Below are 13,527 nucleotides of genomic sequence, written 5' to 3'. Positions count from 1 at the left end.
ATGCTTCTCATCTGTTTCTGTCTGTCCCTATCTTTCCCTCTCTGAAAAAATAAAATCACCTGACACTATCCTTAATAAATGATATTACTGTATTAACTGAGTGGTTAAGCTGGCAATACTATCAAATTATATAAGGACTGTTAAGCCTATTCAAAATTTATTGCATACACTATTTTAAAAAAAACAACAAAAATTTTAATGCATACAACTGGCTCAATTCATTGAAGGCTAATGTATCTTTTCCTTAGCTTTCCTTCCAAGATCCTGCTTAGGCTAGCTCCCCAAACATAATGCAAACATTGTGTCAGATGCTTTTCAATCAGTCTTTAATTTCCATTCAGGTGTAAGGAGGCATTATATATATTTACAAACATTCATTCAAGGAATCAGGGAATGTATAAACATGTACAGCAAACACTACATGTATTTTTCCCCCCAAAACTGAACGAACTTCATTGTATGTAATGAAATTTTGCTACTTATGCTTCCACTTCACTTTGCAATTATACTGCCTGAAACTTGAATAGAAAGCATTCTCTATTATGGAAAGGGCTGAGGAACTACTCATTGGTGACCAAAATCTGGAGACCCCATCTTTTAGACTCTGCTATGAAACTGCATTTTAAAACAGATCCTAGAGATTGAGATTCTGAAGCCAAGTTGGGGAATCCCTGTGTTTTTTGAAGTGCTTTGGCTGCAATGGGATGTGATCCAATGAGATTGCAACCTTGGTCTGGGATACTTACAGCCATGGAGCCCTGGGAAGGTGTGGGAATAAAAAGGCGGTCCTAGGAAAAGTGAGCATTAGGAGGAATAACAAATAAAGACTGCAGTGTGTTGCAAAACGGCCAATGACATCTGTAAATTTTTTCAACTAATATATGGCATTGATCTTGTTTTTTACTGACATGTCAGCAACATTATAGTTCCTATAGACAAGCCTCGTCAACTAGTCACTATTTACAGCACATTAAGGAAAATTGTTGTTCAAAGCCAAGTGATTTTAAAACATCTGATAACTTCCTATATATATATATATATACAAGGTCTCAACTCATTTCTACTTTAATTATTAGGTATAAAATATCTCCCAGGATATGAGTATTCCTATAATTAGTCATATTTACAAGATAGAAAATGTTTGGATAGAAAGCAAATCTCATCATACTGTATTCTGTACAGATGAGGTTTATAAAGTAAGTTGATTTTTAGCACCGTATATACATACAATCCAACATTGCGAACTGTTTCACTCAGTATGTTTCATTTATCATGATGGTATCCTCTCAATAAACACAAATGTTGTTCTATGGGCTATGTGATGGTAGTAGTTATCATTTAGAAATCTACACAAAATTATCTTCTCCAAGAGAGGCTGTATTAAAAAAACAAACAAAAAACCAGAAAAAAATAGCCAAGGTAAATCACTTAGCCCCAATCACAAAATAGAACCAAGGTTCCTTCATTGGGCCCTCTTATTCTCTGCCCCTGCTCTAAGTTTCCAGAGTGCTAAGTGCTGAAAAGCAATAAACAGGTGGAAGCAAGTTCTTTAAAAAACAAAGTAGAATAATGTTTTTTACTCAAATTCTAAGTCCTTTATTTGTTTGTAACTGTTTTTAAAAAAAGAATCAGACAAGGACATCTGATTAGACCCTTTTAGATGAACATGAGCTGTGTATGCAAAGAACATGCTTCAGATTACTGAAATATAACATTTATTAAACCTTCCTGTGCTACTTATGTTCAAATTAATTTAAAAAATTTATGAAGTTATGTAATTATTAATTTGTAAATGAGAAAACTGAGGCTCAGAATTTGCTCCACACCAGTTATTAATTGGTGGAACTGAAATTCAAATCAAAGACTTCCCCGATACTATATACCGTTTCTCCTCAGTACAGAATAGTATACAATGGTTCATTATCTGAACCTTTAAGAAAGCAAAGTTCATAACAAAAAGCAATTTTAATATCAGTTTTTTGTGACCCTAACAAATTGTCTATAAGGAGCTTGCTATGCCAGCTTCATTTAATCCTTCATTATTTTAAAAAAAGCATTCTTTGCTTCAAATGGTAATACATACTAAGTGAAACACAATTTAGTCTTGTATTTTCTAAAGTTAACTTTTAAGAAAACAATGTCAGTGATGATAAATGCATCTCATTATTTATTTAGATGTTTAAGCTCTCGCACTAGATTTTTACAAGCTGGTGAACACTGACAAATTATTTCTCCCACAGAACTATAACCACACATTCCCAAACAGTATAAATATATGGTTGAACTAACATTAATACACATCACCATTTTATCAATTACATAATAAAACAAATTATCAAGTATCCAAATATTAAGTTACACAGCTCAAAAGGCATATAAAATATTAGATGTCTGCTTAATTCATTAGCAGAAACCCACTTTTTTTTGCAAGGGTAGGAAGGAAAAAAAAAATCACACTTCAAACAAAAATAAGTTGAACTTCAGAATGTATGGAAAAAAAATACAAGAATTTCAGAATTTTTATGATTAAGAATTGTTTTAGCTACAACAAAGCATCTCTACTGTTAAAAAAATATTTACTAAAGAGCATATTCTACAGGTTCCACACAAGACAAAGGCAACATTTTACTAAAAATACTTAATAGCCCCCTCCCATTCTTTTCTCAGGTCCTCCCTATAAGTTGCACCCCAAGTGCAAATATTAAAATTAAGTGTAAGGCTTTTTGTCTGGAGACATTAAAGACATGTGCTTCTGTACAATGTAGATTTTCAAAATGGAGGCTTTCCCCAACAGCACAAAATGAGATTTATGAGAAAGACATTAAATAATCACTAAGACTTGGTATAAAACAAAATCAAAAAGTTGAGCAAACCTGATGTATACCTGTATGAATGTGGGAGATGTAAACATAAAGTGAGCAGGCAAATAACCACATAGACCCTACTTTCCATGTTTGAAATGACTGAAGGGATAAACCACGTAAGGTCCAGAGTGTTCATAGTTCCTGGGATTTCGGTTCTGTATGACACTAAAAATATACAAGTATTGTGCTGGGTATTTTGGCACCTAATCGTTCTAAATGTCTTATATATTGATAATATTCTGGCATGGGAATAGACTTAAAGACACAACTCAATACTGCATGATTTCAGGAAAAGTGAATTGGTACAAATGATAAGCACATTTTAAATGCTGAACAGTAAGGAGGTTTTGCTAAGTCTCAAAATAATTTGTAACCCAAATATAGAGGTTGCAATTCTGTCAAGCTCGTGGCCTGGTAAAACTGCTTTTACATACTCCTGTGGAAGCTTCATTAGATTTATTCACCAAACCAACATGTTGGCTAATATAATATGTGTGATAGATTAGGCCCTATCTCCTCCCCCACCTCCAAGGCATCGGCATCAGGCACCCATTTTATTGAATGCAGCAGTTGTTTCTATGACCATTGGAGTCTTTGAAGCGGAGTCGCATTTTAGGACGATACTTCTCCAAATACAAAAGCTGCTTGCTGTTAAAAGCTCCACGCCGCTTTCTGAAAGGGAAAAAATCAAAAGATGAAAGCAACTGAGCAAAAATCCTTGTATAATAATGTTCACTAAGCTATTGACAATTATGACTCTCTTGTAGCAATTTCTTTTTAAAAAAAATATTACACAGCCTGACCAGGCGGTGGCGTAGTGGATAGATCATCGGACTGGGATACAGAGGACCCAGGTAGCCACGAGGTAGCCAGCTTGAGCGCGGGCTCATCTGGTTTGAGCAAAATCCCACCAGCTTGAACCCAAGGTCGCTGGCTCCAGCAGCAAGGGGTTACTTGGTCTGCTGAAGGCCTGTGGTCAAGGCACATGAGATAGCGATCAATGAACTAAGGTGTTGCAATGCGTAATGAAAAACTAATGATTGATGCTTCTCATTTCTCTCCGTTCCTGTCTGTCTGTCCCTGTCTATCCTTCTCTCTGATTCACTCTGTCTCTGTAAAAAACAAAAAACAAACAAAAAAATTTACACAATTAATAAAACTTTATTTATTGATTTTAGCAACAGAGGAAGGGAGAGTGAGTGAGCAAGAGACAGGAACTGTCTGTCAAGCTGCTCCTGTACGCCCTGATCGCGAATTGAACCAGAAACCTTTGTGCTTCAAGATAATGCTCTAAACAATTGAGCCATCTGGCCAGGGCAGTAATTTATCTTTTGATTATTCCACTGTGACTTAATGCAGAAATATGGACACACACACATCTGTAAATGGAATGCAAGAGAAAAAAAATTTTTCCCCTGGTTTTACTGCTATCTTAAAAAGGAATGGTCAGACTGGCTGTTCAAAAAAACAATTATTTTCAAGGTAACATAATTAAACTCACTGACATTCAATAAGGAAATAGAAAAAATTCATTGAATACTTACTGTCTTATGAACTGTACTGCATCTTCGTATTTCATTCCACCTTCAATTAATGCCAGGGCAACAAGCACTGGAGCTCTGGAAAAAAATTTTGATAATTTTTTACAAACTCAAACCTTGGAAAAATGTAGTACTCCAAACATTTCTCAATACAGAAATACTATTATTTATGCTTCCTATGTAAGTAATACATGTAGTAAGCGTTGACTTTACTTCAAAAACTTAAATAGTATTTTCATATTAAACCCAAATTTTACCTAGAACCAAAAATGAACTATGCTCTTCAACTATTACAAGTAAACACTTATATTATTGGAAGGGAATTTTAAAAATATTTAGGGGAGAGGGGACACATTGATAATTGCAGCCAATTTTTTCCTGAATTCAAAGAGTAAAAAATACTTTCCACTTCAAAAAAAAGGTTTTAAACATCATGCACTCCCCTTTCCTAAAGATCTGGAAATCTGCTTGCTTTGTTTTTACTATCAACTAGGTTGCATGCTGACCCTCCAGGGCCGTTTTCACTGTGCTCTTCACCAGGACTGCTTTTGGAGAGTAGAGGCAGAGGGTGGTTGTAGTGATTTATAAAACCGAACACACGTTTTGGCACTACTAGGAGTTTCTATTGAATACAACGACCCTATCTAAAGTATACTGTATGTGCCCTGGCCGGTTGGCTCAGTGGTTGAGCATTAGCCTGGTGTGTGGATGTCCCGGGTTTGATTCCCAGTCAGGGCACACAGGAGAAGCAACAATCTACTTCGCCACCCCCTGCAGCCATGGTTCTGTTGGAGCAAATTGGCCCTGGGGGCTGAGGATGGCTCCATGGCTTCACTTTAGGCACTAAAATAGCTAGGTGGCTGAGCAATGGAGCTGTGGCCCCAGATGGATTGAGCATCGCCTGGTAGGGGATTTGCAGGGTGGGTCCTGGTCGGGGCACATGCAGAAGTCTTTATGCCTCTCACTTAATAAAAACATTTATCATAAGCAAGCTACCTTACAGACAATTCGTAATCTTTTTCCCCAATAAGTCTGGACAATGACTACAATATCATGGCTATAACCTAGCACACGTGATTCACTATACAAGTAATTCTGCCCTAAGAGCCTAGTGTAAATTACAGCTACAGAATTTATTAGCTGTACTGAAAATACGTTATTCTGTTACAATCACCTACTTTTTAATTTAGTTTAGAACAAGTAACCTAACAAAGCTAATTGATTCACAAAGTTACCACTTAGTTTTTACTAAAATAAAACCAATACCATTAACTGGATTTAAGAAATTTTCTTACCTCCCAAGGCCTGCAACACAATGAACAGCAATACAACAACCAGGTTCTTCGCGAAACTTAATTTTTACAAGACTTAACCAGTCATCAACTATCTGGTTGGATGGTGGTGCACCATCATCAAAAGGCCAATCCTAAATCAAAAGAATTTAAACATTTTAGATTTTTATAATATAAATATACAACTAGTAATTCTAAACCTTTAACACTCAAATGTTTTCAAATACTTAATCCTAACATTTAAATGTTTTGATACCCTGTCAATAAAATACAAATGCTGAATTTTTACAGAAACCGTTTATTCCAAACATTTGTTTAGTTTTCTTTTTCTTTTTTTTTTTTTTTCATTTTTCGGAAGCTGGAAACAGGGAGAGACAGTCAGACAGACTCCCGCATGCACCCGACCGGGATCCACCCGGCACGCCCACCAGGGGCGATGCTCTGCCCACCAGGGGGCGTTGCTCTGCCCATCCTGGGCGTCGCCATGTTGCGACCAGAGCCACTCTAGCGCCTGGGGCAGAGGCCACAGAGCCATCCCCAGCGCCCAGGCCCTCTTTGCTCCAATGGAGCCTTGGCTGCGGGAGGGGAAGAGAGAAACAGAGAGGGAAAGCGTGGCGGAGGGGTGGAGAAGCAAATGGGCGCTTCTCCTGTGTGCCCTGGCCGGGAATCGAACCCGGGTCCTCCGCACGCTAGGCCGACGCTCTACCGCTGAGCCAACCGGCCAGGGCTTGTTTAGTTTTCATCTGTATTTTGAGATCAAGATATTGCACAATTTTGTGATAACTTAAAAAATTTAAGTCAATAGTTTATTGAATAAACTTTTGTAGCGTGGTATCATAAATACATAGAAAATCTTAAATACTATACTTACAAGAACATGGATGCCTTCTTTTTCCACAAGAGTAGTGTCATAAGTTGCTTCACATACTCTTACTATTGTGGTAACTCCATACTTCTTAAGTTCCTGGATAAAACATAAGTTAAAAAATACTCAATAAAGTCTGTATACCACATCACTGTTGTCACCACTGGTAATTTCTTCAATAAGCATAGATGGTTAACAAAGAATCACAAAATGAACTGGTATAACCTATGTATGTTTAATAGGGAAGTAAAACCTTGACTGAAATGTCAATACCAGAACAGCATAACAGGAAAAAGGAATGTTAAATATTACACAATTTAATAAATTAAGGGTTTAAAAAGTTCCTAAGGCCCTTCATATACTGAAGTTGTTTATAGTCATAGTGTTAACAAACTGGTTAGTTGGAGAAGCACTAACAAAAGGAGTAGAAGTGATTCAGAGATAAAGGTAAACAGAACCAAAAGAATCACTCACAACTATAAAACTGACTTCAGTTATATTAATCTGTAAGCTTTTGCTTTTTTGCATGCAGTACATTATGTAATGTAGAGCCTTGTAAATATATTAAAGACTCTAAAGCCCCATACCACTTAACTCTATAGGCTTCAAGATCCATAATGCATTATAACTAAAATCTGAACTCTTGAAAAATGTAGATGGTCATCAAAAGTATTTCTGTGGTGTGACCTATGGTGGTGCAGTGGATAAAGCGTTGACCTGGAAATGCTGAGGTCGCTGGTTCAAAACCCTAGGCTTGCCTGGTTAAGGACCACATGGGAGTTGATGCTTCATGCTCCTCCCCCCCTTTCTCTTTCTAAAAATGAAAAAAAATCTAAAAAAAAAAAAAAAAAGGACTTCTATGGTCTAGAAGGCCTTGTTGTTTCTGAGCATCTGTACATGTTTATAAAATAAAATACGTGTGCATCCAAATAAATTATTCAGCACTACATTCCTTCCATATAGTCAGAAAAGGTAGACAGTAAGAGTTTTAGCTATCTAGCATAAAGAAGTACAATTAGTAACTAAAAATTGGATTCTACCCATCAAAAGGGATCTAAGCTGTAAACTGTAACTTTGGTTTATGGTACTAGTTGTTAGATTAAGGTGATACACAAACACTCCATGTAAGTGGCAGCCTTTTTCCTACAAATCCCATCTAAGCAAGAGCCATACTGTTAAACTGTCCACATATAAACAGAAATTATGCAAACTTTGAGGCATGAAGAATTAGACGCTAATTTATAAATCTAAACTAACTCAAGTATATGTCCTTTTTCTAATTTATAAAATACCCTGCTCACAGAAATGAGGGGATATTTCAAAATGAATTATGAAGTGATAAAATATCCCGTTTCTGTGAGCAGTATAATTTATCTTAAATCTAAATAACCGATATATCATTTCTGGATATTAGAACTATAGGCATTCCTCTCCAAATTTTCCAAAGCCCACTATTAAACTGCAATTAGTTAAAGAAATTATAAAGTATCAAGCCTTACCTCTATAAATTTGTTTAAGGTCGCATTGGTTGGATTGTGTGTAATAAGAAATCTCATGTTCTTGTATGTGACTTCCACAGGAGCTGGGCGGTTCATTCGAGCCATGTTAATTTAGTTAAAAAACACTCAATGGGGTTATTAAAGAATTTAAAAATTGAATACACAAATAATGCAAAGAAACTGAGTCTACTTCAATATATTCCACTAGAACTTCTCAGTGCTTTGAGTATGAAGCTGGGAGTTACGGGAAATGAAATGAACCTTCTAACAAGAAGCAGCAATTCTTCAATCCAGTAATAATACTGAGGCGATAGAAAGGAAGTGCACTGAGGTTTACCCCATCCAGGTCAGAACTCTTGTAAAATGCTCTGCAGATTTCAACTCAACACTTCTGTGTCCAGGTTAACCACTCGTATGGGGGCTTCTTGGTGGAGTAGTTATGAATTTCTCCAGTTCACTCGTCTGCATAGAGGTCGTGCTGTGCCTGGCAGTAATCTCCACTGCCCTTCAGAAACTCCATAAATGTACCAAGAACACCACAGAACTGCTGTTTAAAAGAGAAAAAGAGAGAGAAAATTGTTTTCCAATTCAAAAGGAACATGTTATACTACTAAATTATTTAAGTACAGAACTATCTTTTCAAATTTGGTTCCAAGCTATATTTTCAACTTTTACTTAAACCACAAAATACAGGGATAATCACAGATTTAATCAATCAATAAGCACAAAACAAGAATTCACAAATAAAGATTTTAAATCAGAATTACTAATCTAGTAAAATGTCTCCTTAAAGAATACACCAGTTACAGTTGGTCAATATCCCTCAACCATATTCTTCTATTAATTGTTCCTGTTTACATTGGTTGGTTTTACATTGTTATAAAATATATACACAACTTTTTATATATTTATATAATATCAACATTTCCTACTAATATTTTTATATATTAAAGACTTTATGAAAACTTTGAAGCTTAGGCATCCCATAATCTATTTACTTCCCTAAAGACAATCTTGAGAAAAAACAAAAACAAAACCTGGTTTTAAAAAATGATCCCATATACACGATCTCATTTGATCCTTAACAAGTGATTTATCGTTTTCTTTTAACAGATTTTCCTCATTATGCCTCTGGAAGTTAACAACCCCATTGTATGAAGTACAATAAGGACGTCTGTGTACCAATTACAACAACAACAACAAAACAATTCCCATTTAAAAAATATTCATATTTTTAAAAGATTTTCTTTTTTTGATTTATTCAATCCCAGAGAGAGGAGGAGGAGGAGGAGTTAGAAGAGAAAGAAGGGGGGGGGGGAGCAGGAAGAATCAACTCCCACATGTGCCTTGACCAGGCAAGCCCAGGGCTTTGAACTGGTGACCTCAGCGTTCCAGGTCAACGCTTTATCCACTGCGCCACCTCAGGTCAGGCGAAATTCATACTTTCAATAATATCCTTTTCTTTTAAAACCAAAATTCATTGCTACCATCAATAAATACATTTGTATTTTCCCCAAGTTTCCCTTAAAGAACTAAATCAGATCAGGTTTATGTGAATATAAAACATTAAATGAATACTCCCAGGCTATAACTCAGACTATAAGCCCAGAAATCACAATGTCACTTTCAGTCTTCAAAAAGTTGGTAAGGAATTTGTGTATTTAGGAATAAAGAAATATTAACAGCAGATTAACAAGACAACAAGTGCCAGCCACTGCCCCAAAAAGTTTATATATTTCTCATGGGTAAATTACCAAATAAAACAAAACTTTATAGCAACAGTTTCCATTAATTTTCTATACTTAAATTTAATTTATTCATTTTAGAGAGAAGAGGGAGAGAGAGAGAGAGAGAGAGAAGGGGGGAGGAGCTGGAAGCATCAACTCCCATATGTGCCTTGACCAGGCAAGCCAGGGTTTCGAACCGGCCACCTCAGCATTTCCAGGTCGACGCTTTATCCAACTGCGCCACCACAGGTCAGGCTATACTTAAATTTAAATACAAGCATTTAAAAGTCTTAAATTCAAACTATCTGCTATTTTATTTTATATAGAGTCCCATGTTAGTTACAGTTTCTAGAACAACTTTCCAGGGAAATCTAGCTGATCACAGAAAATACTTGTGAAAAGATCCTCCAGTAAGATAACTTATTCCAAATTTGTTCAAATGAGACCTATAAGATTGTTATTTCACCTATTTTGATAGCTGGGTTAAAAAATTAGTGACTAAACTATCATTAAAGATTTCCCTCTTACAGTGAAAGACTATAGTAACCCGGAAATAATTTCAAGTATAATCTCACTTTAAATCCTTAATATTACTTCCTTTAAATAAAAAAATATATTCTTGTACTTTTCTGATGCCATACCCTGATTTAAAGAGGTCATTTCTAAAGCTGTTAAGAACAAAGACTCTTTTCAGTACCTACTATGGTTTCCAGGTACTATCTTTTTGCAATTGTAAACCAACTTACGATCGAGACTGTATTTCACACCACTATATCCATACTTAACAGCTAAATATCTGCTCCAGTTGAGTGAGCCCTCACGTAAGCAATTTTATCAGCAAGCAGAGAAAGCAATATAGAAATAACTCAGTGAACTGGTTTTTACCATGTGGAGCCATCCAGTGGCGGGGGGAGGAGGGGACTTCTACCGAAGCAGCAGTAATCGCTGATACGATCTTCCGTTTCTTCCCAAGACACTCCCCCCATCCCGCTCTAATTACCTCAATACAGGAAAAACAATCTATAATAGGCAGTTTGGAAATACCAGAGAATTCTCTCCTCCCATTTATCAGTTACATATAATCACAATAATATAAATGGGGGGGGGGAGAGGGCAATTTCTGTGCCGAAACTTGTCATTTTGTAAGACTGCAAAGTCAAGGCAATTAATCTGCACAACCGCTTTGAAAATTACTTCGATCGGGTTAGGTCCCATTCCACTTATATTTTAGGTGCCGCATCTAGAATAAAGCTTGTATAAAATGCTGCCTACTCTTGGCAGTGACTAGCTTTCGGGTTTAAAACTGATTTACTGCCATCAAACAAAATTCATATAAAAAGAGTAACAGGAAACATTGCCTCAGAATCTGGATCCCAAGCGTGTCGATGGTTCCAACTACGGCGCAAATAACAACTTGATTCTCTTGGAGTGGAAGAGACTTCCACGAACAGAAGACAAACCTTAGAATTCTGGCTCCAGTTGGCTACTGTCGCCACAAGCCATCAGGAGGCAACTACACATTACACCAAGGCTTGCAGGCACAGTCCCCGATTCCGAGGCGCCACCCGGGCCACTCCAAGACTGGCAGGGAAAGTGCGCGCTGGGGCCCGGCCGGGACTCCCGCGCTTCGGCGCAACAGTCGCCCTGGAAGTTTCCAAGGCCATTTCTCGACCAAGTTGCCCCAGGGAAAGGACAAGACTCAACTTGTTTCCTTGATCCAGGGCCCGAAGCGGGGCGTTAAATCCGGAACAGCTCGAATTACCAGGTGGGGACGGAGGGCGCAGGGCGGGGCAGGGACCGGCGTCCTCACCTGCAAGTTGCGCTGCGGCGCCCCGGCCCCGGGACAGCCCCCCGCTGGCCGCACGCGGCCCACCCGCGGCGCCCGTCTCCGTGCCGCAATCACGGGTTCGCGCCGCGCCGCTAGGCAGGCGCGGACGCCGAGGCCATTTTGTGCGAGGCGCGGGCCTCGGCCGTGGAGCACGACGGTGGCTGGACCCCGCTCCCGCTCCCGGGCCCCGAGAGCTCCCTCCCGGCCGAGACCGTTAGCAGCCCCGCGCCGCGCCGGGTCTGGAGGCGACCCCGCCGCCGCCGCGCCCTGCCCGTATCCGGCTCCGCAGTGACACGCGCAGCCCTCGCCCCACCCCGGCCACGTCTCCCGCTCCTCGGGCGGGCGGGCCGAACAAAGGGGCCTCGGGATGCCGCGCAGCCCGCCGGGCCCGGCCCGGACGCGACAGCCCGGAGGGCCAAGGGCGGAGGCGGCGGTCACAAAGCGGCTTTTGTGCCGCCGCGGCCTTTGCCGCCCCCGCCCGGCGCGCAGCCCGGGCCCCCGGCAGGGGCGAGGAAGCCGGTGCCTCCCGCGGCCAACCGCCGCCCCGCAGCCAGCCGCCGGCCACAGCGCCGTGGCCCGACCCCTCCCGGCCGGGGCTCGCCGAAACTGCGGGCTGGGGCGGCGGGAAGCGCACTCCGGGCTCTGAACAAAGGTGGCGGCGGGGAAGGGGGGGACCGGCCGTGGATCCCCGAGCCGAGAGGCGGCGGCGCGACGGATACTCACAGGAATATGTTTACTCATTGAAGATTGTGGCCTAATCATACAGCCGGTCCCGAGGCGGCGGCGACAGAAGCGGCGGAGGCGGCAGGGCAGGGCACGGCGGCAGTCGTAGTCGTAGTCGTGGCGGGGCGGCGGCGGCTCTGCAGACGGCGGCGGGGGCACCACACTCGACCATGCAGTGAACGGCTCCGAGGAGAGCGCGTAGCCGAGCCGGCCCGCAGTCGACGGAGCCAATACGCGCGCCGAGGCGCCCTTGCGTCACAAACTCCCCCTTTTATAGCCGGCGCGACGTGCGAAGCCCCGGCCACCAATCACGGCCGGGGGCCGCCGGACCCGGCGCCGAAGAGCGGGGGCGGAAGTCCGCCCCTGGCGGACGTCACCGCGCGGCGGCTGCTGCCGGTGTGAACCGGTTGATGAATGGCGAGGCGCTCCGGAGCGGGGGAGGGAAGGGGCAGAAGAGGGACTGAGCTTGGACACAGTCTGGGGTGGGGGACGGGTGGGAGCAGAGGGTTCCGATCTATCGATAGGCAGCAATGGCATCGCAAACCCTGGTTCTTAGCATTAGATTGTCCGAGGAGCGCACAGGTCACATGCGAGGTTTGAAGTTTGCCTCAAACTTAAAATGCAGTCCCTTAGGGATTGAACCGTGTCTCAGTGCAGACCCTGCTTGTTTCTACCCTAAGTCATAACCATTGTCATCTTTTCCAGCGATTTACTTTGGCACCTGGGCGCCCTACAATCAAATAATCTGTGTGTCGCATGACCGCTGTGCCCGATGACTCAACACCTTCAATGCCATGGCCCGGGGCTCCGACAAGGCGAATACTTGTCGCGGGGGCGGAGGGTACCTCCAAGCAGGAAGAAACTTATCCTCAGAAACTTATCCTATATTGGGGCGACTGTCTCGTGATGGAGAGAGAGCTCTATGCTCGTTATAGTCTTTTTTTTTTTTTTTTTTTTTTTTGGTGACGACGCCAGTAGGAACGCTGGCAACTGCGACATTTCAAAAGCACACGCATCCTTTGTACTGCTGCTCGCTGATGTCACCGATAATGAAAGGCTGCTATAAGGAAGCGTTTTAAAAATCAAGGATCTTACGTTTTGTCAAGGCCTGATGTAATTCTATTGCGTCAAAGCTAAAGCTTTCCTTTTTGTTCGTTTTCAATCCTGTTGTCCCACTGTCTTCATAAT

At 41.1% G+C, this 13,527-nt stretch overlaps 2 protein-coding genes across 3 annotated transcripts; both read right to left on the bottom strand.

Moving 5' to 3' along the window:
* Positions 1–307: 307 nt before the first annotated feature.
* On the bottom strand, positions 308–8,190 carry PTP4A1 (protein tyrosine phosphatase 4A1). Of its 2 annotated transcripts, none has more exons than XM_066253052.1 (5): positions 8,062–8,190; positions 6,569–6,661; positions 5,701–5,831; positions 4,409–4,483; positions 308–3,532 (listed from the first exon to the last, which is right to left on the bottom strand). In XM_066253052.1, the coding sequence occupies exons 1-5, from the start codon at positions 8,164–8,166 to the stop codon at positions 3,406–3,408; spliced, it is 531 nt and encodes a 176-aa protein (XP_066109149.1). In that variant the 5' UTR covers positions 8,167–8,190; the 3' UTR covers positions 308–3,405. The 2 variants fall into 2 exon arrangements, with proteins under 2 accessions (XP_066109149.1, XP_066109142.1); XM_066253045.1 differs by having other exon boundaries at positions 877–3,536.
* A 282-nt stretch (positions 8,191–8,472) lies between these two features.
* On the bottom strand, positions 8,473–12,463 carry LOC136319924 (uncharacterized). The gene is made up of 2 exons (XM_066253062.1): positions 12,340–12,463; positions 8,473–8,608 (listed from the first exon to the last, which is right to left on the bottom strand). The coding sequence occupies exons 1-2, from the start codon at positions 12,376–12,378 to the stop codon at positions 8,516–8,518; spliced, it is 132 nt and encodes a 43-aa protein (XP_066109159.1). The 5' UTR covers positions 12,379–12,463; the 3' UTR covers positions 8,473–8,515.
* Positions 12,464–13,527: the final 1,064 nt, after the last annotated feature.

Source organism: Saccopteryx bilineata, chromosome 1 (assembly GCF_036850765.1).
Source record: "Saccopteryx bilineata isolate mSacBil1 chromosome 1, mSacBil1_pri_phased_curated, whole genome shotgun sequence".
Classification (NCBI taxonomy): Eukaryota; Metazoa; Chordata; class Mammalia; order Chiroptera; family Emballonuridae; genus Saccopteryx; species Saccopteryx bilineata.
Note: the sequence above shows the minus strand (reverse complement) of the source record. Positions and strands in the feature narration are given on the sequence as shown.

Coding starts and splice junctions, on each gene's coding strand:
- PTP4A1 (XM_066253052.1), bottom strand. CDS start 8,166: ATGGCTCGAATGAACCGCCCAGCTCCTGTGGAAGTCACATACAAGAAC. Junction 6,662..8,061: donor CCTTAAACAAATTTATAGAG/GTAAGGCTTGAT, acceptor TGTTTTATCCAG/GAACTTAAGAAGTATGGAGT. Junction 4,484..5,700: donor TGTGTTGCAGGCCTTGGGAG/GTAAGAAAATTT, acceptor ATTTTTTTCCAG/AGCTCCAGTGCTTGTTGCCC.
- LOC136319924 (XM_066253062.1), bottom strand. CDS start 12,378: ATGATTAGGCCACAATCTTCAATGAGTAAACATATTCCT. Junction 8,609..12,339: donor CAATGAGTAAACATATTCCT/GTGAGTATCCGT, acceptor TCTTTTAAACAG/CAGTTCTGTGGTGTTCTTGG.